This window comes from Lepidochelys olivacea (genome assembly GCF_965140295.1).
Source record: "Lepidochelys olivacea isolate rLepOli2 genome assembly, chromosome: 2".
Classification (NCBI taxonomy): domain Eukaryota; kingdom Metazoa; phylum Chordata; order Testudines; family Cheloniidae; genus Lepidochelys; species Lepidochelys olivacea.
In genome coordinates, this window is record NC_140412.1 from 178,666,489 (window position 1) to 178,691,449 (window position 24,961).

Below are 24,961 nucleotides of genomic sequence, written 5' to 3' on the forward strand. Positions count from 1 at the left end.
GAACATTCATCTGGCACTGCTGCATCTGGGTACATCAAGTTTTTTGTTCCCCAAATAAGAGACTTGAATGTTGTGAGTTTCTATTAATTATGTCTTTGAAGACAATAAATATGTCATCAGTGTAAACTAGGTCCTTTTAGCATGTTTTAAATTTATACAAAGAAAAATAGAATCTGGCCAGAGGTATCTACATTAAAGACAGAAAGACTTTGTGGTACAGCTTTAGACAAAACCAGACTCCATTCCATTGTTTGCTATATTTTATAAATACATAGTGAAAATACTACCCCAAGAGAAGTAAATCCAGAACTCCATAGTTAGCATCCTTCATTCCTAATACTGAGGTGGTCTAATGAAAGTGTGGGACCCCAAATTCCACCTGTGGTTCAGAATCTAAGCATGGCAATATGGTCCAAGGATAACATTTTATCCTTAATGCTGAATATCTTTGTTTCTGTGCAATCAGTGAGAGCCTTACCAATATTTCAATGTAGTTTTGTGTGCATTTGTGTATTTGTAATATAGTACAATTTAGCATCTTCAACAATTGGAGCTCAAATTTCCTGGAGACTATTTCAAAACACTCAGAATGAAGCACTACGTCATTTCAAAAGGTAGGCCTTTCTTACTGAAAACTTTCAGGATTTCTTCAAAAACAGATATACTCTGAGGATTCAAAGATTTTGAAATGATGTGCCCAATGTATAATCTCCTCTCTTTTTCAATTCCCTTCTCTTTCCATATCTTATTGTGCAGCCAAATATGATATTGTACTGTATCTTTGATGCATTACAAATTTGTATTACCTTTTTTCCTCCTTCAATACTTGTATCACTATTTCTTTAAGACGACGACAACTTTGGAAAAAAAGTGTGCATAAAATTTTACCTTAGACTTCTATCTCCCCAACTGCAGCCCCCTCACTCCCTCAAAATTATAATTTTACAAGAAATGTGAGTATATAGTGCAAAGGAATGTTACACAAGGGACAAAAAGCTTTAATTAAGGCTTAGGTTTTGCTCAAACTTCCCTGCTGTTTAAGCCATAGATTTCATGATCCAATAACAAGAAACAGTTCACTAACTAAAGCTGCTGTTCAGCGCACAGCAAAGTTCCAGATCATCTGTACTGGTAAAATCTTTTTATTCTGGGACATCAAGTCAGCAGCTAGATTGTTGGAGTGAATTAAAATGGACTATATGAGGTACATAAGGAAATCCCTGTGGGCTGAGTGGGAGTATAACTTTTGCTATTAATTACATACCTGCTTCAGAAAACATTCCAGAGTTCTGAATACAGCTTCTGAAATGTACTGTAGTATTAAAATGGCTTGGGTCAGAAACTGGAAGTGTGTGTTAATGCAGCTTTAAAACTCAAAAATTTTCAGGTGGTTGTAGAAGTTATGTGGATGTTCCTCAAATTAATTCTAATTTATGTACTCCTTCAGCAGAATAAAATCTCCAGTGGTGTCCCAGAGCACACTCAATAACCTGTTCACCAGAACTTTTGGTAAATTAGGATTCCACTGTATAGTCACACAGTGATTTTCTGTGGATATGATATTGCATAATACAGAGGCCCAGTCTCTCCTCATGTCTCACCCTCATTAGAATTTTTTTATAGCCAGAATACAAATATTTGTAGTTTATCCTGAGGCTGTTCCTCAGGGTAAACCACAAATGTTCACAGCCTGAAATAAATGTTTGGGGAGTGTCCAGACTGGCCGTTCTTTACAGAAGTATTAATTACAGTGAGTTATTTGGCAATCAATTAACTCAACATAAAAAAAACCATGGGTAAAAACACCTTAATCACTATCATTCAAGTGTCATTAAAGATACTATCCACCAGGGATTTTCACTCTTATTTCCTAACACAAGATGTTAGAAGAGTGAGAATCCTGTCAGAATGATAAACTTCAGAGAAGCAGAATTACAACCAGTAAGTCATTTTCTCTTCTGGGTTTATCACAGTCTCTGAATTTGCCAGAAAATGTTTTATTCTGATTCAAGTATTGTATATAAGCTACTATTTTGATTTTACTTTAGTCTGGCGCACCTGGCAGTTCCTTCCCTGAAGACTTTACATTCTAATGAAACAATACATAACCAAAAGAGAGAGGGGGAAAGAGAACACAAGAATTTTTTTTTAATTTTTTTTTTTTGCATTTACCCTACCCTATTACGTATTTTTAACACTGTAATATTTATCTATAGTACACACACAGCCGATAGTACTGTCACAACCTTATGGAACAAAGCAGGCCTCTGCACACCTACCCCCACACTGAATGAGACGGGTTTTGCCACTTTGTTTTTAATGTTGTTCAAAATTCCACATAACTCTATTACTTCTCCATAAACAGTGCCATTGGAACTTCGGGAGATTTATTTTAAAGAACAGCATACCATCAGTCGTAAATTTTCAGGCATGCGTGAAGTACAATTCTAAACCACTACTTTAAAACATAATTTCCCCATATGAAAATGGGGATAATGATATTGACATCCTTTTGAGATCTGCTGATGAAAAAGCTCTAGATAACAGCTAGGTATGATTATTTTTTATTATTATTATTATTAAACCAATTCAGAATGGATTTTCATTGCAACAGCTAAAAGGTACATCTATGGGGCTAAGAAATTCACCCCAAAGCACAAGGCCTATGCACCACTTAAGTCTTCAAAATAGGACTTAAGTAGCACTTAGGCACTGCGCTGGCCCTTTGCACATGAGAGAATGTGTGTTTGGGGAGCCCTTATGGAATAAAATATGAACCAAAAACTTTAGATGAAGAAAAATAAGAGCTAAAAGTTAGCATGTTTATTTTAATCAGGCAAGAGAATGACTGAGTCAGAATGAATTGTTAAAAGCCCGTGGTGAATACACAGAGCTGTTAGCAACAATGATTAAATGATTCTAATGATTACACTGCCTGAAGTACTGGTGAGGTGATGTGAACATCTGGGTTTCCAGTGTAGATCTTAACATAACCTTTTAATAAAATCCATCTTCATAATGGCCACTGAGGAATATTACTCCCATAATACAACTTGCATCCAATTATTCAGTGTAACACTTGTACATTCTGTCATTCACATATCATTGAAAAGTTTTATTCGAGTTCTATTTTGTTAAAGTTTAACCTTTTAAATATGTTTCCTTTAACTCAGTATTAACAACATTTGCCCCTTTGTAACAGTTATTACTTCCATGGAATTTAGCTGGCAAATTTTCAGCTCAGGAAGTTGTGTGCGCAACTTCTGCCATTGTAATGGAAGCAATGCTCTTCACTTCACAGGCACTGGATCAGAATGTAAGGAATGGTTACTTTCCCTACAGAAACTGTAGTTCTTTGAGATGTTGCATTCAGTGTAGATCCCACTGTAGGTGCGTATGCGCCTCACATGATTGGATTTTCTTTGAATAGCAGGGTCTCTCAAGGCCATGCATGCACCCTGTGCCTCCTCATACTCCCACACAAGGGCATTCCCTCATAATTCAAAGCCCATGGTGGCTGAAGACTCCAAAAAGGGGAACGGAGGGCAGGTTTGAGATCCACATCGACCATAACATCTTGAAGAAAAACAGTTACTGTATTTCTTTCTTCTTCAAGTACATGTTTGTGTGAACCTCCTGTAGGTAACTGGCAAGTAGTATCCCCTCTGAATGGTGGGAATGAGGAGTATAGCTGCATCAATCAAACAGTGATTGAAGCACTGTTCTCCTGAACTTGGCATCTGACCTGGCATCTAAGTCCAAGGGATAGTGCTTGACAAAAATCAGTGGGTTAGTCCACACCACTGCATTACAGATCTCTGATATTCCTGAAGTGGGGGGAGCCTGTTGCTCATGCTCTGGCAGAATGATGTTCAGTGGGACAGAAACACCAGTCAGATGATAACACATCAAGATACACCGTGCTATACATTTTGTTACTCTTTGCAAGGAAGTAGCTTGACTTTTAGAATCATAGAATCATAGAATATCAGGGTTGGAAGGGACCTCAGGAGGTCATCTAGTCCAAAGCAGGACCAATCCCCAATTAAATCATCCCAGCCAGGGCTTTGTCTGGCTATAGCTATAAACAGACAAGGCAACACACTGAATGGTTTGGCCCTGTCACTATAATAAAGCAAAGTCCTGGATATATTTAATGTGTGTAATTTCTTTTTTCCTTGTGCTGACTGTGTCTCTGGGGAAAAGGAAAGTCGGGCGATTTGACTGGTTCTGATGAAAATCAGAGACCTCTTTAGGAACGAACTTTGGGTGGGGCTGCAGCACTACTCTGTCTTTCAGGCTATAAATGCCTGAAGCTCACTCACTCTCCTTGCTGAAGTGATAGTCACTAAGAAGACTGACTTCCGAGGAAGGTGATGAAAAGAACATTTTGAGAGTGGTTCGAAGACAGGCTCCATGAGCCTCAGGAGCACTAAATTGGGAAGGTGTGCCTTTTCCAATTTCGAGTCAATCACAGTACCTATGAACTCTATCATCTTGAATGGTGTGAGTGACAATTTTTTGTAGTTCACTAGGCCCAGATGGGTGAATAAGACTAGCGTACATTCCAGCTTGCCACCATTTCCCACTACAATCTGCCCTCAACAGCCAAGTATGATGAATGCCCTGCCTTCTCAGGAGGGCTGCCACCACTGCTAGGCATTTCATAAAAACCCTTGGTGCCATGAAGAGTCCAAATGGCAGTACCTTATATTGGTAATGATTTGATCCCATCATGAATATCAAGTATTTCCTGTAGGCCAGGTGGATGACTATATGAAGATATATATATTGTAAGTCAAATGACACAAACCAGTCTTCAGCCTGCAGAGATGCAATGAGGGAGGCAAGCACTGAATCTGCGGTGGTGTATATATTTGTTTGGTCTTCGCAGGTCTAGGATAGGATGAAGATCTCCTTTCATCTTCAGGAAAAAAAAAATATGAGGAGTGGAAGCCTCTTCCCTGTACTCCTGAGGAACATCCTAGATGAAGTGACAAGGCCACTTCTTTTTGTAAGAGTTTCTTGTAAGAAGGGTTTCTGAAGAGATAGGGAAAGGGATTAGGCAGGAAGAAGGTTGTGGAAATGACTGGAACATCCATGGGCACTACATTCAAACCATCATTTGTTTGAGGAGATATCGGACCAAGCCTGATGGAAAGGGGCAAGGTAGCTACCAAAGACTGGCTCCCAACTGGATGACAGTCAAGCATGGATGACACAGGAAATAGATGATGTGTGTCTCCTTGAGCATGATGTCTCAATAATATCTTTGCTCCAGTTCCCATGCCAATGCTGTCCCCAGCGGGGATCTTGACAGTTTTGTTAAGGCATACCTTGGTCCCATAATTGGAGCAAGCTGAAGGTTGGTGCTGATGTCTTTACAAGTGCTGATGCCAGCAGTGTCAGCATACTTTGCACCACTCCTTTGGCACTGGATGTAGACACCTATCGTTAGAGGAGTGATGCCTCTTTTCCTCTCTCAGAGGCGGTGCCTTTCTATGCTCAGAGCCATCGCTGGTCTTCATTCAGCCCTTCCTCTTGGCATTGCCCCAAGATTGGGGTGGTGGTGCTGGCTCCAATGACACATGGTCAGTGCCAAGTGTTCTAGTTCTGGTACTGAAGTGGTTGCCAGCACTAGTGCTGAATGCCCTGGTGCCAGGGTGATCAGCATCAATGTGACCAGAAATCAATTTCAACTGTGTTTTCTTCCCTGACTTCCTTCTGCTGCTGGACCCTAACTAGACCAGCACCCTATGGGGTCATCCTCACAGACAACCCTTTTGGTTCCTTGGAGGTGCATGTCTCCTCTGGGTCTGATTTAGAATCCACGATATATCCACGTTTCACAGGGAGATATATTTCTGTTTAGATGGCTCTTTTAAGGAATCCAAATTTTAAAAATTAACAAAGGTATGATGGGTGAAGTATTTCTTCACAAACTAATCTAGAAGACAGGTTTCAGAGTAGCAGCTGTGTTAGTCTGTATTCGCAAAAAGAAAAGGGGGACTTCTGGCACCTTAGAGACGAACCAATTTATTTGAGCATGAGCTTTCGTGAGCTACATGAAGTGAGCTGTAGCTCACGAAAGCTCATGCTCAAATAAATTGGTTCGTCTCTAAGGTGCCACAAGTCCTCCTTTTCTTTTTAATCTAGAAGACGAGTTTGAACCTCCGAGAAAAATAGGAGGGTGGGACACTCGGTGGGTTCCATCTCACTGCCATGGGTGGTAAGAGGGAACTGAGGGACAGTTTCACCTGCTCTGTCCTTTACGCCCTCACACAGGAGCATGAGGTGACACGAGGTGCCTGAGCTGCCCCAATGAATACTGCTATTAAAAAAAATCCAATCTCACGGGCACGAGGCATATGTGCACCTGCAGTAGGATCCAGACTGAAACATACGAGAAGGAGAACCTCACATACAGGTGATCTGTTCCACATACTGTATATATTACATAACAAGAATGGAGCAACCAGATATGTTGTCACCATCATCGCCATTACATGAACTAAAACAGAATTAGTTTTCAGGGCGCCTTTCAGCATTTATTCCACCTCCTTGTTTCTTTTCAATTCTACCATCTGTTCCTTGCCAAACTAGCCCAATACAAGTCTTTGGGCAGCATGAGCTCTCCACTGCCTGTCTAATACAAGCTGTTTGTATTCGAGTGGCATCTAGAGGCCCCAACCAAGAACGAGGACTCACAGTGCAAGATGCTTTACATACACATAGTAAGACACACTCATGGCCCCAAAGAGCTTACAATTTAAATAGACATGACAGGCAAAGGTGGAGGAGAATAGGAATATTATCCCCATTTTACAGATGAGCAAATAAGGTAAAAGGGATTTTCCCACAATCACACAGGAAGTCTGTTGCATAAAAAGGAACTGAACCCAGGTTTCCTGAGCTGCAGTCCAATGCCTTAACCTCAAGGCAACCACTCCTCTCACCTGTTACTCTTCCCTCTCGCTTTCCCCAAAATGCCAAGTTTGTGCATTCACATTTGGATTTAGGATATTAGAGAGCAACCACATCTGAATAAATTGCTTATTAAATAGTGGAGGAAATAACTTTAAATAATGTCAACTTTCATATACAAGTGTCAAAAGTCATTTATGAAATCCACACACAAGCCAATACATTTTCAATTTAACTAAGAGTTTCTGCTGAAATCATGTCTATGAGACAACAGGCCCCCTCTCCCATATTCTTGTTAGTTGCTTTTTCTGCTACACCACTTTTCTTGTTGCCACTCCAGGTGCACCAAATCATTACAGGTTTACATGGCTTCATACCCCTGCTCTCTGGCCAACTTTCAAACAGACACTTCCTTTTCTGTATTTTCAGAGGCTTTTGGTCTTCATAGTTCTCATTTCGTGACTGACATCTCCAACTGGCTGTCAAACCCTTTCTTACTGAACATCTATTTTTAATTCTGAGCCTCTATTTCCAAGTCAATATCTTCTCAAATTTCACTTCTCCCTATGGCACGGAACTTACTTATAATTTATTATTGTAATTTTGAAAATGGTCATTTCATCCTTGTATTAATTCTGTACAGTCTATTGATTTTATTTAATAAGTACATACAAAATCCAGGCCTCTTAATGACTAGTACAGGCAAAATATATGGGGCATTCCCAGGTTCTTGATGGTTGGGTTATTCCTTTTATTACACTTCAGTGGTTAAGAGCACCTATGTTACCCAAATACCAGCCACCCCCCTCACTCGCTGAGAGAGTGGAGGAGAGCGCTCTTGAGATATGGCTGGAGAGCTGGGAATAGATACCTCTGGGACCTTAGCAAGCATGAGGAAGGGTGGTGCCCCATCTGCAACAACAGCCTCATGTGTAAGTAGAGCTTGGGCAGAGCTTGAGGGCCCTTAGTTCCCACCAATCACACTTGCACATTGCAAACTGGTAACTAGAAGGGTGGGGTTTTGCCTTCCTCTGAGCACACAGCAGATTTGGCTTGGGAGGGAGTATTACAATGCTGATACTTATTTGTCACAACCATAAAGCATGTGTCCAGTACAGGTTAACTGAGGTAGCAGAGAGGCATGGGCAGAAACCCCTGCTGTGCAGTGTAGGGAGAATTTCAATGTCACATGCAGAAAGAGGCATCCTTCACTTAAACCTTCATCCACTGCAGGAGGAAAACGTGTGGAAGGGGAAGGAAATCTGCAGCTTTCCTGGTCTTGATCCCCAGATTTTGCAGGAGAGGGTTAGAGGTGATGTCCCCTTCATGTCTCCTCTGCCTTTTACAGCCATTTGTTTGGGAACTGCTCTTCATTTATCCTGCCAGAGAGCTTGTGTAGGCAGGAGATGCCTGGCTGTTCCTTCCCTACTTCCGTTACGTTATAATTAATAAAAATCACACCCTTGCATAGGATATTTTATTCACCACTTAATCTGTGGTGACTAAGCCACTGACAATTTATTCACACTCATGCCGATTACTTGATCTTTCAGTGTTCCTTTTCACACATATTATGCATTTAAATACAAAGGGGACAGACACCTTAAAAATACTTTAGACAGATTAGTTAAATGCCTTCATTTTGTAATTCTGAATACGACATTTAAGGCCCTTAATTCTAGAATGCTCTTCTAGCTGTATACACTCCATATACACACCCACAAAGAACCAAGATCATTTTCTAGCTTGTTTCTAGAATCTATTATCTTATTATATGTTTATTCTAAATGCCAGGCTTTTGCCAATATTGTCCTGTTGTGGGAGAACACTCTGCTTCAAAAGACTTGCATTGCTGACTCATTCTTCCCTCTTAAATCAAAGCTTATATTTCATTTTTCCAGCTACCAGCTTCCTTAATTCTTTTTATTTCTACAGGCCATTTTATTAAGTACAGCACAAAACTTCAGTGCACCGGAAAAGCTCTTCACTAAATTTACAATAAAGTTAAGTACCTCCGGCCCTGTGATATGCATAAGACCAGAAACAGCCGCTGCAACAGAGTCATAACCTGCTCGCTGAAACGCTGGACCAGTCTGACCATAACCTAAAAACAGAAAGAACTATTTAAAATGCAATCCATTACACATACCAAGAAGATACAGTTTACTACTTTGGGAAGGAAAGAATGCATAAAGTAAAATTTCTCATCAGTTTCTACACATGTGTTGTCTAGGTTATGCAAACAAGAAACAAATACTGCAGTCTTATATTTACACATACTGCCCTTCTTTAGACTAAATGGTGGTTTCTATTCCAGGAGGTTAATAATGTGCTCACTGGGTCAATGTGTCTCTGGATGTCTTGACGGAAAGAATTTTAACTATATGGTGAAATCCTGGCCCCACTTAATTCAATGACAACGCTCCCATGCTATTCACTATGGGCCTAATTCTTCCATCCTTACTTCAAAGTGGTACTTTACTCCAACTGATGTCACTGAGTGACTCTCAGAATAAGATACTGTTTGATGTGATTAAGAGTGGCAAAACTGACCCCTTAGTAAGAAAACCTACCGTTTATTATCACAATGAGTTTTTGATGAAAAACAACAATTTTTCCTCAACTCTATAAATAATTATAAATCATTAGAGAACACTTCGGTATTACTTCTCTTTAGAAACAGCAGAGAAGACACACTGTGCTTTCCTCCTTGGCTCTACTTACCCCACAACTTCTCCTCTTAGCAACAGTTACAGTCCCTTTATAGTTCTATCCATAAAAAAATCACACAAACAAGCCCCAACCAACATCGTTATAGAGGTACAAAAACTGGGGGTAGACCAAAATGAATTTTCCCTTCCATAAATACAGAGGGAAGATCCCAGACTAATCTCTGTGGCAGCCTAAATTGCCACTGATGGCATTAGGACTTAGAATCATAGAATATCAGGGCTGGAAGAGACCTCAGGAGGTCATCTAGTCCAATCCCCTGCTCAAAGCGGGACCAATCCCCAACTAAATCATCCCAGCCAGGGCTTTGTCAAGCCTGACCTTAAAAATATCTAAGGAAGGAGATTCCACCACCTCCCTAGGTAATCCATTCCAGTGTTTCACCACCCTCCTAGTGAAAAAGTTTTCCCTAATATCCAACCTAAACCTCCCCCACTGCAACTTGAGACCATTACTCCTTGTTCTGTCATCTGCTACCACTGAGAACAGTCTAGATCCATCCTCTTTGGAACCCCCTTTCAGGTAGTTGAAAACAGCTATCAAATCCCCCCTCATTCTTCTCTTCCACAGACTTAAAAATCCCTGTTCCCTCAGCCTCTCCTCACAAGTCATGTGTTCCAGTCCCCTAATCATTTTTGTTGCCCTCCGCTGGACTCTTTCCAATTTTTCCACATCCTTCTTGTAGTGTGGGGCCCAAAACTGGACACAGTACTTCAGATGAGGCCTCACCAATGTTGAATAGAGGGGAACGATCACGTCCCTCGATCCACTGGCAATGCCCCTACATATACATCCCAAAATGCCATTGGCCTTTTTGGCAACAACGGCACACTGTTGACTCATATCCAGCTTCTCGTCCACTGTAACCCCTAGGTCCTTTCTGCAGAACTGCTGCTGAGCCATTCAGTCCCTAGTCTGTAGCGGTGCATGGGATTCTTCCATGCTAAGTGCAGGACTCTGCACTTGTACTTGTTGAACTTCTATAAGCTCCCTCACAACCAGCTTCTTCCAGATACATTAGCTCCTTTGCTGAGCTGCTGCTATGTCCTCTAGCCATAAAGAAGCAAGTCAGTAGCAGCGAAGCAGCCTGGTCTAGAGAATCACACTGGGGGTTCCTCTGTTCCAATTCCATCTCTAGCACCAATTCCATTTGTGGCCTTAATCAAGTCACAACCTTTCTATCTTAGTTTCCACATCAGTAAAACAGCATTAGATAACCTTTTCAAAGACCTACAAACATGCTAAAATTCATCAGAATGTACGCAAAATTCATTTCATTTGAATTGTGCCTTGAAAAAAAAATGTATTGTTTGTATCTATGCACAGATGCCTGCAAAAGCAGTTTTCCTGAAGCAGCAGACTAGCAGGACATAAAAAGTTGGGAAGCTCACTCTCTCTCTCAACCTCTCCCCTCAAAAAAAAAAAAAAAAAAAAAAGCCACCACTTTTATTTAAGAAAAATCATCATTTACTTTCTGGACATGAGGACACACAAATTTTCACAAATCAACCCAAAAATGCTCCAACAGGCTCCAACGATATGTGCTGTTATCTCCTGAACAGTAGCACCAAATCATTCCAATGTGTTTGGGTCCACTTCAAAAACAAAAGAAAAACACTCAAAACAACTCTAAGTGACTCGACAGTGAAACATACTGAAAATAAGTGAGAAATTATGAAGAACAAGAAGCACTGACCTCAGTTATTAACAGAGAACAGACATCTCAACGTGTCTATTCATACAAATGTTTTCACAAACAGGAAACATCTGAAAATTAAACATTTAGGATGTAGAAAAAAACAACCATAAAAACTCCTTACAATGCTATTCTGATGAGGACAACTACCCAACCCCTCAAATTACTCATTCTGTACTTTTAAAGGTGACCAGCAAAGTTTTTTTGAATTTTTCTAAGAGCCTTCATATGTTAGAATATATATATTTTGAAGTTCTCCCAATAATTTTTTTAAACCTATCATTTGATTTCAAAACATTGCTCATTATTATGTGCCAGGTGCAAGGTTAAAACCAGCTGGTGCAATGCAAAGTTGAACTAGTAGAAAGATATTATAATAAAAAAGGGATGTGAGTACAGAATTATATTTTGGACTTGGATTCTGAACTGGTAAAACCAGTATGAGGCCAAAATCCACTTTTGGTGGAGGTGGTTTGCCTAGTCACAGGAAATCTGGGGTTTGAAACCGCCTGGAAAAGAGGTGGCTATCCACCTTAAGAGTTAAGGGATGAATTGTAAGGTTAAAAGATCTAGTCGTCCCTCCCTAGACAGACATGAGACAAAAGGATACATGTTTTTGTGCAAGTTAACTGCACAGATCACAAACAAATGAGGATTTAGCCATGAGCCTGAACAAATGTGCATATGTCTGAGTTTGTGCCTATACAGGAAATTTTGTTTTTTAAAATGTGTAGGGCTGATTTTTCAAAGTCGGGGCACACATCTGAGCAGACCTCATAGCATATGCATGCAAGTAATAAATGTGTTGTGAATAAAAATAGATGTTTACCACGCACATAATCAGTTTGGCCTTGTGTTTGCACAAATACCCAATGCGCATTTCCACTCATAAATTCAACACACATACACATATGTATGCACGCAATTGCACGTGCTTATCTCTGAAAATAGGTTCCATGCTAATATTACATACAGTCTTGAATGGGCAAAGTTTAGACACGTTACATTTGTTCTAAGCATTTAACAAATCACTAAGTTTGTTTTTTATTTTGTCCATGTGTATTGTTTCGGGGGGTTTTGGGGGAGTAGGGAGAATTTTTTTAAAAATTAAATGTCATGATTTAGGGAATTCTCAGATTTACATAAATTTAAAAAATAATTGTCAGATGTGCAATTGCTGAAGGATTTATTTCTCTGCTGATTTTGCTTTAAAACCATGGGAGTCCTTAGAGTCCTGTCAAGTGGAATTTCTAAATAAATGGGGGAGGGATGTTCCACAATTCCAAATCTCCACCCCACAGGTTACAGCTATAGGGCCTGATCCTCTGAGGCACTGCACGTCCTCCATTCTCACTTCCCAAAGGAAGCTCAGCGCCTTTCAGGACACTGGCATTATAGGCCATATTTGTTTCATTCACACACTTCAAAGCAGTCAGTCACATCATCAACGTGGCGACAAGAAAGTAACACAGAGAAGCAGCAACCACTGCCAGTCTAGTCCCCAAGTACTGTCCCACAGTTGTCACTGTCAAAGCATTATTTAATATGATTTGTACAATACATACCAACTGTCTTACGCCGCACTGAACACAACCTCTGAACGCGCACTGGAGAACAGCTCGTATATTCAACACAGCCATTTATGTCAGTGCTGGCCACAATTTCCTCTCCCCAAGCTACAGCTGCCACTGTCCTGATTCATGCTGACAAGCCGTCCCCCATCCACTGAGGAGCCCTGTTACTAATTTATGGTCCTTCCTCTCTCAGGAGTAGGAAAAGAGACATGGTATGAAACAAGTATCGAAGAACAAGTTTACTAGTCTGCTGGCGTCAAATGCGGGCCGGCATCCATCTTGCACCATATGCAGAATGCTTAAAAAGTCTGGCACAGCTTAAATCCTGCCTCAGCTGGGGATAAACTAGATAACTTCTTGAAGTCCTTTCCAACCCTACACTTCTATGATTCTACATACACAGTGAACTCCATGGTATTACTCCAGCAATCCCAGCTCCCTGCAGATGTGATGTGCCAAACTCAGGTGGAGAAAGCCATAGATCTTTACTGGCTACAATTAGCACTCTGTTTTTCAGAAAGTCCTGCACAATTACGTTTATGCAGCAGGCAAAGCAGAGTATATGACTAAACTGCTTATCACATGCAACATTCCCATCATCTCCAGGACATGAACCCAGGTGAGAGAGGACACAGACAACCATCCATCTTTCTCTTTTGATTTATGCAAACAACTGCATGCAGTATGAGAGTGTTCAAACCCACATATGCCTACTGTACCATGCGCAGGATGCTGCTGTTCCTGGGTCTGATTTTCTTCAAGTTCTGAGGAGCCATTATGCTGAAAGTGACATATGATAGGAGGATGAGATGAAGATGAGGCTAATATGAAATAATAAAGCAGCTCACAGTCACAGTTGACAGTATTCCAGACATTACTAATACTAGAAGCTTAGGGGTGTGTACAGGACCAGTATTACATTACAGAGCAACAAGAGAGAATGCAGGTGTCAAAGAAAATTCCCCTAGCCAAACTGAAAGATAACAATTATGTCAGGATAAAACTAGTTCACTTCCCACTAGCTGGAGGAATTATTGCAGAAGCAACTGTATGAGACAGCCTTTGTCCAGGACTAGGTTTCAATCAGATGTAACAAAAGTGAATTTATATCAGAGAAAGTTTCACCTGTAGAATGCACGTTGACAGACACTAGGACTGACAGACACTAGGACTGAAAGAAAGTATTTCTTCTCCCAGATTTTTCCAACTGAGTTAGTACAGAGAATTCTTTCCCAGGTATCTGCCTGGTGGCTCTTGCCCACATGTTCAGGGTCTAACTGATCCCCGTATTTGGGGTCGGAAAGGAATTTTTCCCCGTTGGCAAAGGTGGTGGGGGGTTTTCACCTTCCTCAGCAGCATGGAGCACGGGACACTTGCAGGTATAAACTAGTGTAAATGGTAGAGTCTCTGTAACTTGAAGTCTTTAAACCATGATTTGAGGACTTCAGTAACTCAGCCAGAGGTTAGGGGTCTATTACAGGAGTGAGTGATGTTCTGTGGCCTGCAATGTGCAGGAAGTCAGACTAGATGATCACGGTGGTCCCTTCTGACCTTAAAGTCTAGGAGTTGGATCCCAGAACTCAATCAAAATACAGCAGCTCTTGACTGAAAAACCACACGTAAACTAATTCTGCCTAGCTGGGGTGGCATTCCTGCTCATATGAGATGGGGTCAACCAGTCAGGGACACAGGAGAAATCCCATCTGACCTATCTTAATGAAAGGTGCTCATCTTGAAACATCACAAGCGATAATAGGATAACAACATTTGCAAATATAAGAGCAAAAAAGTTTTGCAAAACAAATTACTATTAAGAGTCCACAGTCACAAAATGTTCTAACTATTGCCACACACGTCAAATCCCAAAACTGCTTGAGGACTTTTGTCACTCAAGACAGACTTTTTTTTTTTTTTAAACACAATTCTGTTAATGAAGTAAAGGAATCCTTGAGGGTATCCAAAAAGGTAAAATTATGCAAGACAAAATATTAGGAAGGGAAAAAATTAGGCTGAAAAAAAATCAAGAAACACTTCATAACGGTGAACGTTATTAGAACTACAGAGTAGCGTCACAGGTGAAGTTGTCAAAGGTCTGATGTTTGAGATATTTAGAAGTAACTACACAAGAAGCCAGAAAATACTTTCTACACTAGAGAACACTCCTGCACTGGTACGGTGAAGAAGTTGTGTATGTCTTTTCCATCTCTAGATTTATAATGCCACGTTAGCCATGAAATAGTTTTTCCTTTTGCACCAAATAAAAGTGCTATTTTTTGCTAGACTTATAACAGACTCACTCATTATAAATGTTAAGAAAGCTGACAAACCAAATGAAGATGTTTGCCCCCTAAAAAACCCCCATGTTTTCATCTGTGGATCTTGTACTGTTCCCGGATAGGTAGTGCAACCGTATTTAGAGACTCTTTGTTTCCTTATTTAAGGGTTCCCGATGGTAAGATGACAGAATTCCTTACAGATGTATAAAAAACAGTACTCTTTGCCTACGAGTTGTATGTAAGCACCAAGGGCAAACAGATACCAGTAAAGTAAAATGTTTTGCAGCACTGTCATTTAAAGGGACACCAACTTAAAAATCATGTCTGCTGAAGTTTATTCTCAACTTACTATTGTTACAAATAACATCTACAAATATGATAAAGCGATTACTGAAAACATACTTTCCATGATTTTTCACTTTTGTTTTGTTTCATGCCTTTCACAACTCTGTGTTTTGTCAAGTTTCACTGTTTCCCAAGCAGGGTCAGTCATTTAAACACTGTTTGAGCCTTTAAAAAAAAAAATGACTTGCTTTCAAATTGATGTCCCTTTAATTAATTGCCAGAGGAAACTCTAAATAGGACATTCCTCTAAAAATGAATGTTAGTATTTCTTATTGTCAGCCAAAATATTGTCCAAAATATTAATATGCTATACAAAACCAAAACCACCATTTCTGCACTTCTTCACACTCCACTAGCAAGATAAACTTTTATAAGATTAAATATAAAACACATTGTATTGGGGGGAGGGAGGAAGCAAAATGGAGACATGCTGTCAACAAAGACCAATTCCCTGTAGTTAGATTCCCACATGACAAATGACAGAACGTCAGTCTGTATAGGATATTCTGAGCAAAACACAGAAAATGTGTTCAACACAGGCATTTCTACAAATAGGAACTAAGTATCGTCACAAATTCAATCCAGATAGATGGATATCCCTACTGAATAACAAATTAATGAGAAACACCTTTAGACTTGTTCTACTGCCAAAAGAAAACATTCAATTAAATACAGCCTACATCTTTATTTAATAAAGATTAATGAAACAAGCAGAAGAACACAAGCAATTCTCTATTATGAGAAAAGCCAAAATGTAAGAGACACATTATATGAATCTTTGTAATGTCAGAGCGGCCAGATATGTTAGCAGAAAGAATAATTACTTTCGGAAAATGCCTGCCATGTGTTGGTCAAAAGAAAAGGAAGTACAGCTTCCTGGGTCGGCATGCTTAAAGCAGATCAGAACCGATATGAAAAAGGTGAAGCCAGAGCAAATTGTCAGGAGAGATGAAAGAGCAAAAAGTAAACCTGTGACAGCAAATATAAAACTCTGACTGACAATCTTGCAAATAAAACTCACTACATTTCATCTCCCAACTGATAATTCTGGATATGTATACAGTACATCCCCTATCTATATCCATCTGCCATTTGTAGTCTTAGATTGTAAACTCTTTGGGGCAGGGACTGTTGTTTTTTGTTCTGTGTTTGTACAGTGCTTAGCACAATGGGGCCCTAGTCCATGACTAGGGTTCCTAGTCACTACAGTAATACAAAAAAATAATATTAATACAGCAATTACTTTATTCCTTCTATACATGTTAACTGAAATGCTATAAGTCCCTGTTATAAATAGCACTCCTTTGTGTTATACATCTATATGTATAGATAAAATAATATGAGTAAACGGCATTCAAGAATACAATTATAATTTTACTGTGTTTTAGCTACCTAAAGGCTCAAGAGAGATTTTTCAAAGGGACATATGCCAGTTAAGCACTCAAAGTCCACGGACTTTTAACGGGCTTGAGGCACTCAGTGTCGTTAGGCTCCTTTGAAAACCCCAACCTCAGTTCTGGGCTTGAACCAAAGCCATTAAAGACAATAGGAATATTTCCATTGATTTCAATATGCTTTTAATCAGACCTTATAGCCTTCCAAATCATGAATTTTGGCTACTCAGCAGGCCTGCTATAATTGCAAAGAGATTTCTAGGACAACAGAAGAAGATTTTTTCCTGCATAGTCTAGGGTGCAATGATCTACAAGGATAAGAGAGCGTATGCTAATATTACCCTTTATACCTCAGTCAGTATGCATTTTAATCAGCTACATATTGAACCTCAGTCTGGGAAGCTGCTTGTATCTTGACTTGGAGTAGCTCTACTACATGACCTTAGAAAAATAGTGAGATTTAGCAGTCTGTCTTCTGAAAAAAATTATGATCTTAAAAATAAATACCTGGAAGAGATTAGGCTTAGTATTATCATGGATTTTTTTTTAAGATACATTGGAAATATTTTTTCCACTCATGGTTCTATAAATAAATAATTATTTTTTTTTTTAAATCTTCCAGTCACAGTCTCTTAAAACTAACAATCCACTCCTGGGTTAATCAAGGTGAATTCGATATACCACACACATTTGCCTTCACTTTGAAATTACTATTAAGGTAAGTAGAGGTAACTGTCACAAACATCTGGCTGATTTTGGGAATTGGCCAAATAGTCAATTGAGGGACTCTCTGCTTGGGGCCAATGGACCACCTTTGTTACTAGCTCAGTTTTCAGTGACAAGAATAAAGCACAGCTGCTAGGTGAGTTTCCTGTGGATCTGCAAACAAGCAACATGGTTGGAAGAAGGGTCCTGGGGAATCTTTTTGAGAGGTAGGGAATAGAATTACTGAGGTCACAACTATGGAGCCAGGAAACTCAGCTTAAGTATGGAACTAGGAAAGTCGTATTTCTATGAATTATTGGTAAATTAAATAACTACTTTTATTAATTGGGTCACACAAAAACAGTTTCAAAATTTAAACTCAGCACAATAGAACCTCAGATAGTGTAAATGGAAATAGCTCTGTTGACTTCAGTGTACACCAGCTGAGGATCTGCCCCAGTATGACCATGATGTTTCAGACTAGTGATGAATTGTTTGTGCCACACAATTATGGTGACAGGAGAGGGATCACTTGATGATTACTTGTTCTGTTCGTTCCTTCTGGGGCACCTGGCATTGGTCACTATTGGAAGACAGAATATTGGGCTGGATGGACCTTTGGTCTGACCCAGTATGGCCATTCTTATGTTCTTATGTGAATTTCCCCTCCAAAAACAATCATAAATATGCATCCCCTTGGAAAAATAAAATATTTTTTAATTGGAAAAGTGTATCATAAACCCAGAATGGCTGAAGGAATTTTCTTAAAACTCTCTAAACATGTTTCCCCAAACTTTCCAAAAAAGAAGATGCTAAAGCATGGAAAGTTTTAACCCCAAAGGGGAATTTTTCAGTAAGCTATGTGCAAATGCAAGAAAGGAGCTGTAAAGGCAACTGTTTTTACCACTTTAGGCTTTTGCTACTAGCAAATAACCTTACTGAAAATGTTAGTGTTTTACTATCTCTCTTTTTTTATACACACGTAAGATGGGTTATATAGCTTAACCCTGACACAGCTCAAAGGAGGAGCACACTACCTCACATTTTTGACCCATTGAACTCTAAACTAGATTTCATTTACAGTCACCAACTAAAATTAATTTTTCACCTGTTATGGTGAAGATATAAATCAATGTCTGAAGTTGCAATGAACTGCCGTAAGACCAGACACAAGTGCAAATCTGGAGTGTCTTCCCAGGATGTAAGAGCCAAGGAGAATTTTAGGGAGAGTTTAAAGATCAGTCGTAAATGTACACAATGAAGTGAACTTGTGTATGCCTGGTGTGAACAGCTGCCCTCATCATGCAATACTGAAGTATTGTTCATTTATTGCTTACAAAGGTGTGACAAGCACAGTGATATTAAAATGGTGCTTGCATCTTATTTATGAAAACATCCAACCTTAATAACGGATTGCTGAAACTCTCCAATTTTATGCAATTTTTCTATCACAAATTCAGTCAATGGACCTGCTAGCAAAATAAATCATATTTCACAGATCATGTGGCTATCGTTACATAATGGATAAACTTTGAATGGGTCTCAGCCTCAATAAGTTTATTAAACATGCTTAGTGTTAGCTTCAATTGTGCTGGGTTTAAACACTCCCTTATCCCATTTATTCATTTTCTACTCCTGTGGGAGTGCATCTAAAACAAGCAAAAATCTCAAGAGTATATGGGGGCACAAAGTAGAATATGACCCCCTGGTGTCCAGCTTTACCACCCAGCTTCACACCTCGGACTACTTAAAACAACACAAACTTTGCACAGTACAAATAAACTTCCCAAGCAGTGCATAAGCAGAACAAATCTTTGATGAACACTCTCTGTCGCAGATACAACTGTCATTCCACGTTCTCAACTGCTCCTTTTTCATAATGGTATTCTTAAAAATACCTATTTTATCCTCAGTCACATTCTCTGACTGGTACAATCTTGAAGAGTGAAGGCCTCTGATAAGATAATGCGCTCCATTAATTTTCACTAACTCCTCCCATGGTTTGAGTGAACAAATCCCATTTAACAAAAGACATGACAAGACTGGAAAAGAAAGAAAAAAAAGAAACTGGTGTTTGAAATCACTGCCAACTAATAAGGCCTTGATCTGACAAGGTTATGAATGACCTTGGGACAGATCCTCGGTTTCTGTGCATTGTCACAGCTTAATTGAAGTCAGTGGAGCTACAACTTACCCCAGCTGAGTATTTAGTTCTTTAATTCCCAATCCATGGCTTTTATTTTATTGGCGTTCTTACATTAAGAATGGTTAGGGATACCTCACAGAAGCCACTCAGGATATCATAAGGCTGTGACCTTAATTCTAAGGAAAAAGACACTGATCAAAGTTATCAGTGTTATAACTTTTTATTAAACGGGATTTCTTCATTCAAAGTACAATACTAATTTTCCCCAGAACAGTCTACAGTAATCCTTTTCTGCGATGTTTATAAACTTTCTACGATATGACTCAATTATTTTTGAAAATCCCATTAACAATAAGGAGCTGAATTCTGTCCTGCGGTAACCAGTTACACCACAGCTGAATGTGACCAGTTTCTCTGTTACCTCTCGATTAAATTTGCTGTATGAATGACATTTTCAAGCCAGTAAGTGTCCTGTAGCAGGAGCCTTGTACAATGCTTTTAAAATGTATCCTTAAAAGATATTATGAATTAGTACTTTCTTCAAACACAGGGTAGGGTTCACTGCAAAAACAATTACACTATGATTGGTGAATACAATGAAAAAAGTCAATGAATAAACACCCAAGCAAGGGTATTGAACATATTCACTTCGCATACTCTCTACCCTGTGCCTGGATTCTCCTCCTTATTTATAGGATATCTCAATCTGACCCATTTTAAATATAATGGAAAACAAAAAGCTATCAGAGTTACTACTCAGTCTGCAGCATATCCACAAACCTGTTCTTATTAAAACCTTATTTTGCAGCAAAACCCACAAATTTTAATGACAAAATTTTCTCCACACTGAGATATATAATGCTTTTAACGTTCAAACAAGGGGCAAAATGCCAGACACTTCCATCATTTTCACGTCCATAAATGATAAAGAGGTCTTTAGTGATCACTGTCTTTCTCCCGCACCCAAAACTTTTTTTTTTTTGGTACTAGAGAAATGTTTTATTTTACCACATTATTTTAAATACAGAGAATTAATGCAGACCATATGCACATTGGTTTACATTTTCAGGTCAAGATAAGCTTCATACAGCATTCCTACTAATTTAATATACTGCAGAAATATAGTACATGGACTTATCATGAACATTGCACCACAAATCCATTTTGATAACTCAGATTTATCAACAAAGCTGAAAAATTTGCTATTTAAAACTTAAAAGCTTCCCACCCCCACATTGTACAATTCTATCATGCAAGAGAGCATGAGTATCTTAGCCATATAAAATAAACCAGGAAGTTATCATGAGATCTTGTTCCCAGAAAACGAAGATTTCGTTTCTGGTCCCCTAAGGAACGGTAACAGGGATTCAAATGTTTGTTGATCTTTTCTTGAGTCATTTCTATAAGAAACTTCTAAAACCCAAGTACAATAAAAGCTGTTTCACAAAATTTATTGCAAGGCTTTTAAAGCTGCCTAAAATCTTCCAGCTTTATTTTTGTTAACATAAGTAGGCACCAGTCCAAGTAAAATAGCTACTGAAAAATAAACATTAAACCATCAGTAAGTGTCTCCATAATTGTACTGGTTGCTATGTTGTTCATATCCATAACTTCAGTGGTCTAATCTGGTTTCATTCACTGTAAACTACACCAATGTCAGATTTTACCACTCACAAGCATCTGTCTGCTATGGTATTCTTCATTAGGACTGGAGCCAGGAGCCTACAACTTCAGATTTTATATCAAATAGTGCTTGCTGCAGGTCACTGATATTTAGATGGAAGGTCAAGCTGTGACTGTGAAACCCTGAAAAACTAGCATCTTGTGTGTGTTTGAAAGTAAATATTGAATTTTAATGGAAGAAAGAGTCATGACATTCTCATTAAACTTTGTATATACTTTATACTCAACAAGGAATGAGAGTGCTGACAATGAGTTATATATCAAAGCTTCACAAATTCTGTGTTGTTTCTTATTCCTAAATTCATTTATACCTCTTTTGCTGTTCAGACTATGTGATAGATGAGGCTGAACAAGAACAGAAGGGGGGAAATGCCATTGCCTTCCCGGGACAGAATATTAAATGCAAGTTTAAAAGCTAGCTCAGTGGCTTAGGATAAAGATGTGCCCTGCATGCTGATGGCGTGTTATGCAGAAAGGCGTGTTATGCAGAGAGATGCAGAAAAGTCACTCTGCAGTTGAAGCCACTCAGCCAGAATCCATCCTGGGAGTTGTGCATGCGCATGCCAGACTGATTCACAGTTCTGCTGCCCATGACGAGGGTGCACGGTGCTCCCTGCTCTGCTTCCAGCCAGCTCTGCTCCTCCTCGCCTCCTTTTAGATAGTTTGCACGCACTGAGGCCATGGGAGGGAGCCAGGATTATGCACCCCAACAGGATTCTGGCCAGCCCCTATGCAGCAGTGCAAGTAGGATGTCACCTCCTTACACTAGCATACCATTGCAGAGACCAGACAGAGTTTGGCCTGTAATTGCTGGCACTTTGCATTACCAGCACATGTGAGAGACTCAAGTTCAGTTGCCAAAGATTTGTCACCATGCTGAACTTTACAGGAATGTCCTGGTCTGAGTAGATTGGTCTTGGATCCTGTAAAGCTAACTGTACCTTTGCAAGACCAAAATCAAAACACAAAACTCACCTAACATAAATTTACTTCAGACAGGAACTGCAAGTACTCCTTATGTACACCCTGAAAAAGCATCATAATACCATTAGTTCTGTTCCATGGGATAAATTCCCTTAAGGTTTGGTTTTACTCTGGAAAGAGACTCTGTAAAATTGACATTGTGGAGTTCCAGTTTACTGTGCTTCAATGACTTCCAATTCAAATGTGCTCAGTTTACAAACATCAAGATGCTTTTTCTTATTGCCAGTCCTGCATACACAACACAAAGTCAAGTTTGAGTCTTCCCACTTCTTCATTAGGTAGAACAACAAAGATTCTATTTCTACAAACTAAATTGCACCCTCATTTGCACCTGTACAATCCCACTGCTTTCACATTCTCCCCTTCAGTTTCTATTTGTACATGGTCTCTTTTTAGAGTATAAACACGCTGGTTTCAAATGAGAGATAAGGACGCTCAGACCTGTCCTATTACAATATGTAGAAAACCTGTACACCTTTCAGGTGTACAGATGAAGAAAGCATCTTCCTCGTGTTTAATTACAAAACACTCGCGGGAACTTTGTGTAAGACTACAGTACTGCCAACCTCACACATTCTTCAAATATGAGTCGTGGCCCCAAATTGTGATGATCATGATTTTAAAAAAAAGTGAGGTTTGATTATTTCCCTTCTGGTTTCTGAGCCTTTAGTTCACACGTGGGTCACGCTTTACCGCTTTTCTCCACACTTACAAGGGCTAGAAACTTTTTTTAAAATGAAAGCTGAAATTTTTACCCGCCCCTCAAAAATTGCATTTAGGAAAAACACCAAATATTATGGGATTAAAATCATGAGAGTTGGCAACATTGAAACTATTACATCTAGTAGTATGCACACAGTATTTTTCATAAAGATGCCTCAAGAGAAGGTGACAGCCTGCTTCCAGATGGATCATCCATGATATGAAACAGATGGGAAGGAAAATCTGCCTAAAGAGTAGAAGAGAAGGTCAAGATCCATGTGCAGCAGAAGGAACATCCAGGTTGTGTAGCTACTGTTTCAACTAGAAAACAATTAACACCACTGGTTGAGAATGAATTTAAAAAAAAAAATCATGCCTCCATCATTTTTTCCAATTAAGACAGTGACAATCTCTACAGAATACAATTGAGTTTTACCTTTAAGGCTTTTTGCTTTCTTTCCCATCATTTAATTGTGGTTACTTAAGTTAACAGTAAACTGATAAGGTAAAAATGTTTCACATAATTGGGGCTATTGGGTTGGGTTTTATTATTACTAATAATTTTACCGGGGGCGGAGGGGGGAATTATTACAGGGCCACCAGAGTCCCAGTTCTGACACTGTGGGCCAGCTCAACTTCCATCGAAGGAAAAAACAGTGATGCTAAATTGGGGTATATTTTCACAGTGTTTACTTAAAAACTGTATACAAGTCCTTCAACGGGGTGGCCACAGACTGCACACAGCCAACTTCCACTTACAGAGAAAGCACTACGGCCCTTTCTCTCTTGGACTCTGGGAATCTCTCCGCTTAAACACACTGTTCCCTTCTCCTCCCTGGAGTTTGCTTCTGGAAGCAGCGTGGAGCCAGGGCAGGTAGGAAGCCTGCCTTAGCCCCAGGCCACCACTGCCCCGCTGACCAGACTTTCAACAGCCGGAGCCACCAGGGTCCCTTTTTGACTGGCCATTCCAGTCGAAAACCAGACATCTGGCAACCCTATCCAGGCAGGTACATATTTGGAGTGGCTAGTCTGAGCCGCTGCCTGTATCACTCCAGCTACACTGCTATTTTTAGCGTTTTACTCACAGATAGCTAGCACAGGTACATCTATGCAAGCTGGGAATCATATTCCAGCTCAAAGTGCAGACACAGTCTTAGACATGCATAGCATTAGAACTTTTCACCATAAAAATATTATGTTTAATTTTAAAACAGAACTTCTGTTTAATTACTCAGAGCTAAATCGTAGCTTTGCCACTAGCCCAAAGCAAGGGCCAGCACCATGGGGCATTTCCCTAGGAGCAGACCAGAAGACAGTCTACATTTCTTGCAGTCACAATCAGTCTTCCAGTTTTCCCCATACTTTTACAGAGTGAGTTCCCAGGGCCACATCTATACCTAGTGCACCATATGTTCCGCAACTGCCCGGACACCTATGATGGCTGACACATTGTGTATGGGGAAGCCAAGACTCTGCCCATCCCCTGCCACCACATGCACAGGGGAGGACACACTGGCTCCATAATCACTGCTCCCCACCCCACACAGCTATTCCACAATACAGGCAGCCCACTCAGAGGAGCAAGGGGGTACTCTCCTATGCAGCCAAGCAAGTCGGGACATGATCTTGCCCTCAAAATAAAGAATTAGCAAAAAGGGTCCCTAGAAAGATTATGTAGCTAGACTTGCAATAAAAAGTCCTGACTTTACTATGTATTAGGAAATATTCCCGCCACTTCCTTATATTCTGTTTATTCAGACCTGGGTGAAATAGTGGTTATCATCATAATCCTGCATACACAG

The 24,961-nt window shown here is 39.7% G+C and overlaps 1 protein-coding gene across 5 annotated transcripts in view; it reads right to left on the bottom strand.

Moving 5' to 3' along the window:
* Nucleotides 1–24,961, bottom strand: part of SUGCT (succinyl-CoA:glutarate-CoA transferase) — a 485,165-nt gene that overhangs the window by 415,395 nt on the left and 44,809 nt on the right. For all 5 annotated transcript variants that reach the window (XM_084621188.1, XM_084621190.1, XM_084621191.1 and 2 more), the window contains exon 7: nt 8,937–9,028. In XM_084621188.1, coding sequence (XP_084477314.1) covers nt 8,937–9,028 — 92 coding nt within the window. The remainder of the gene's footprint in view (nt 1–8,936; nt 9,029–24,961) is intronic.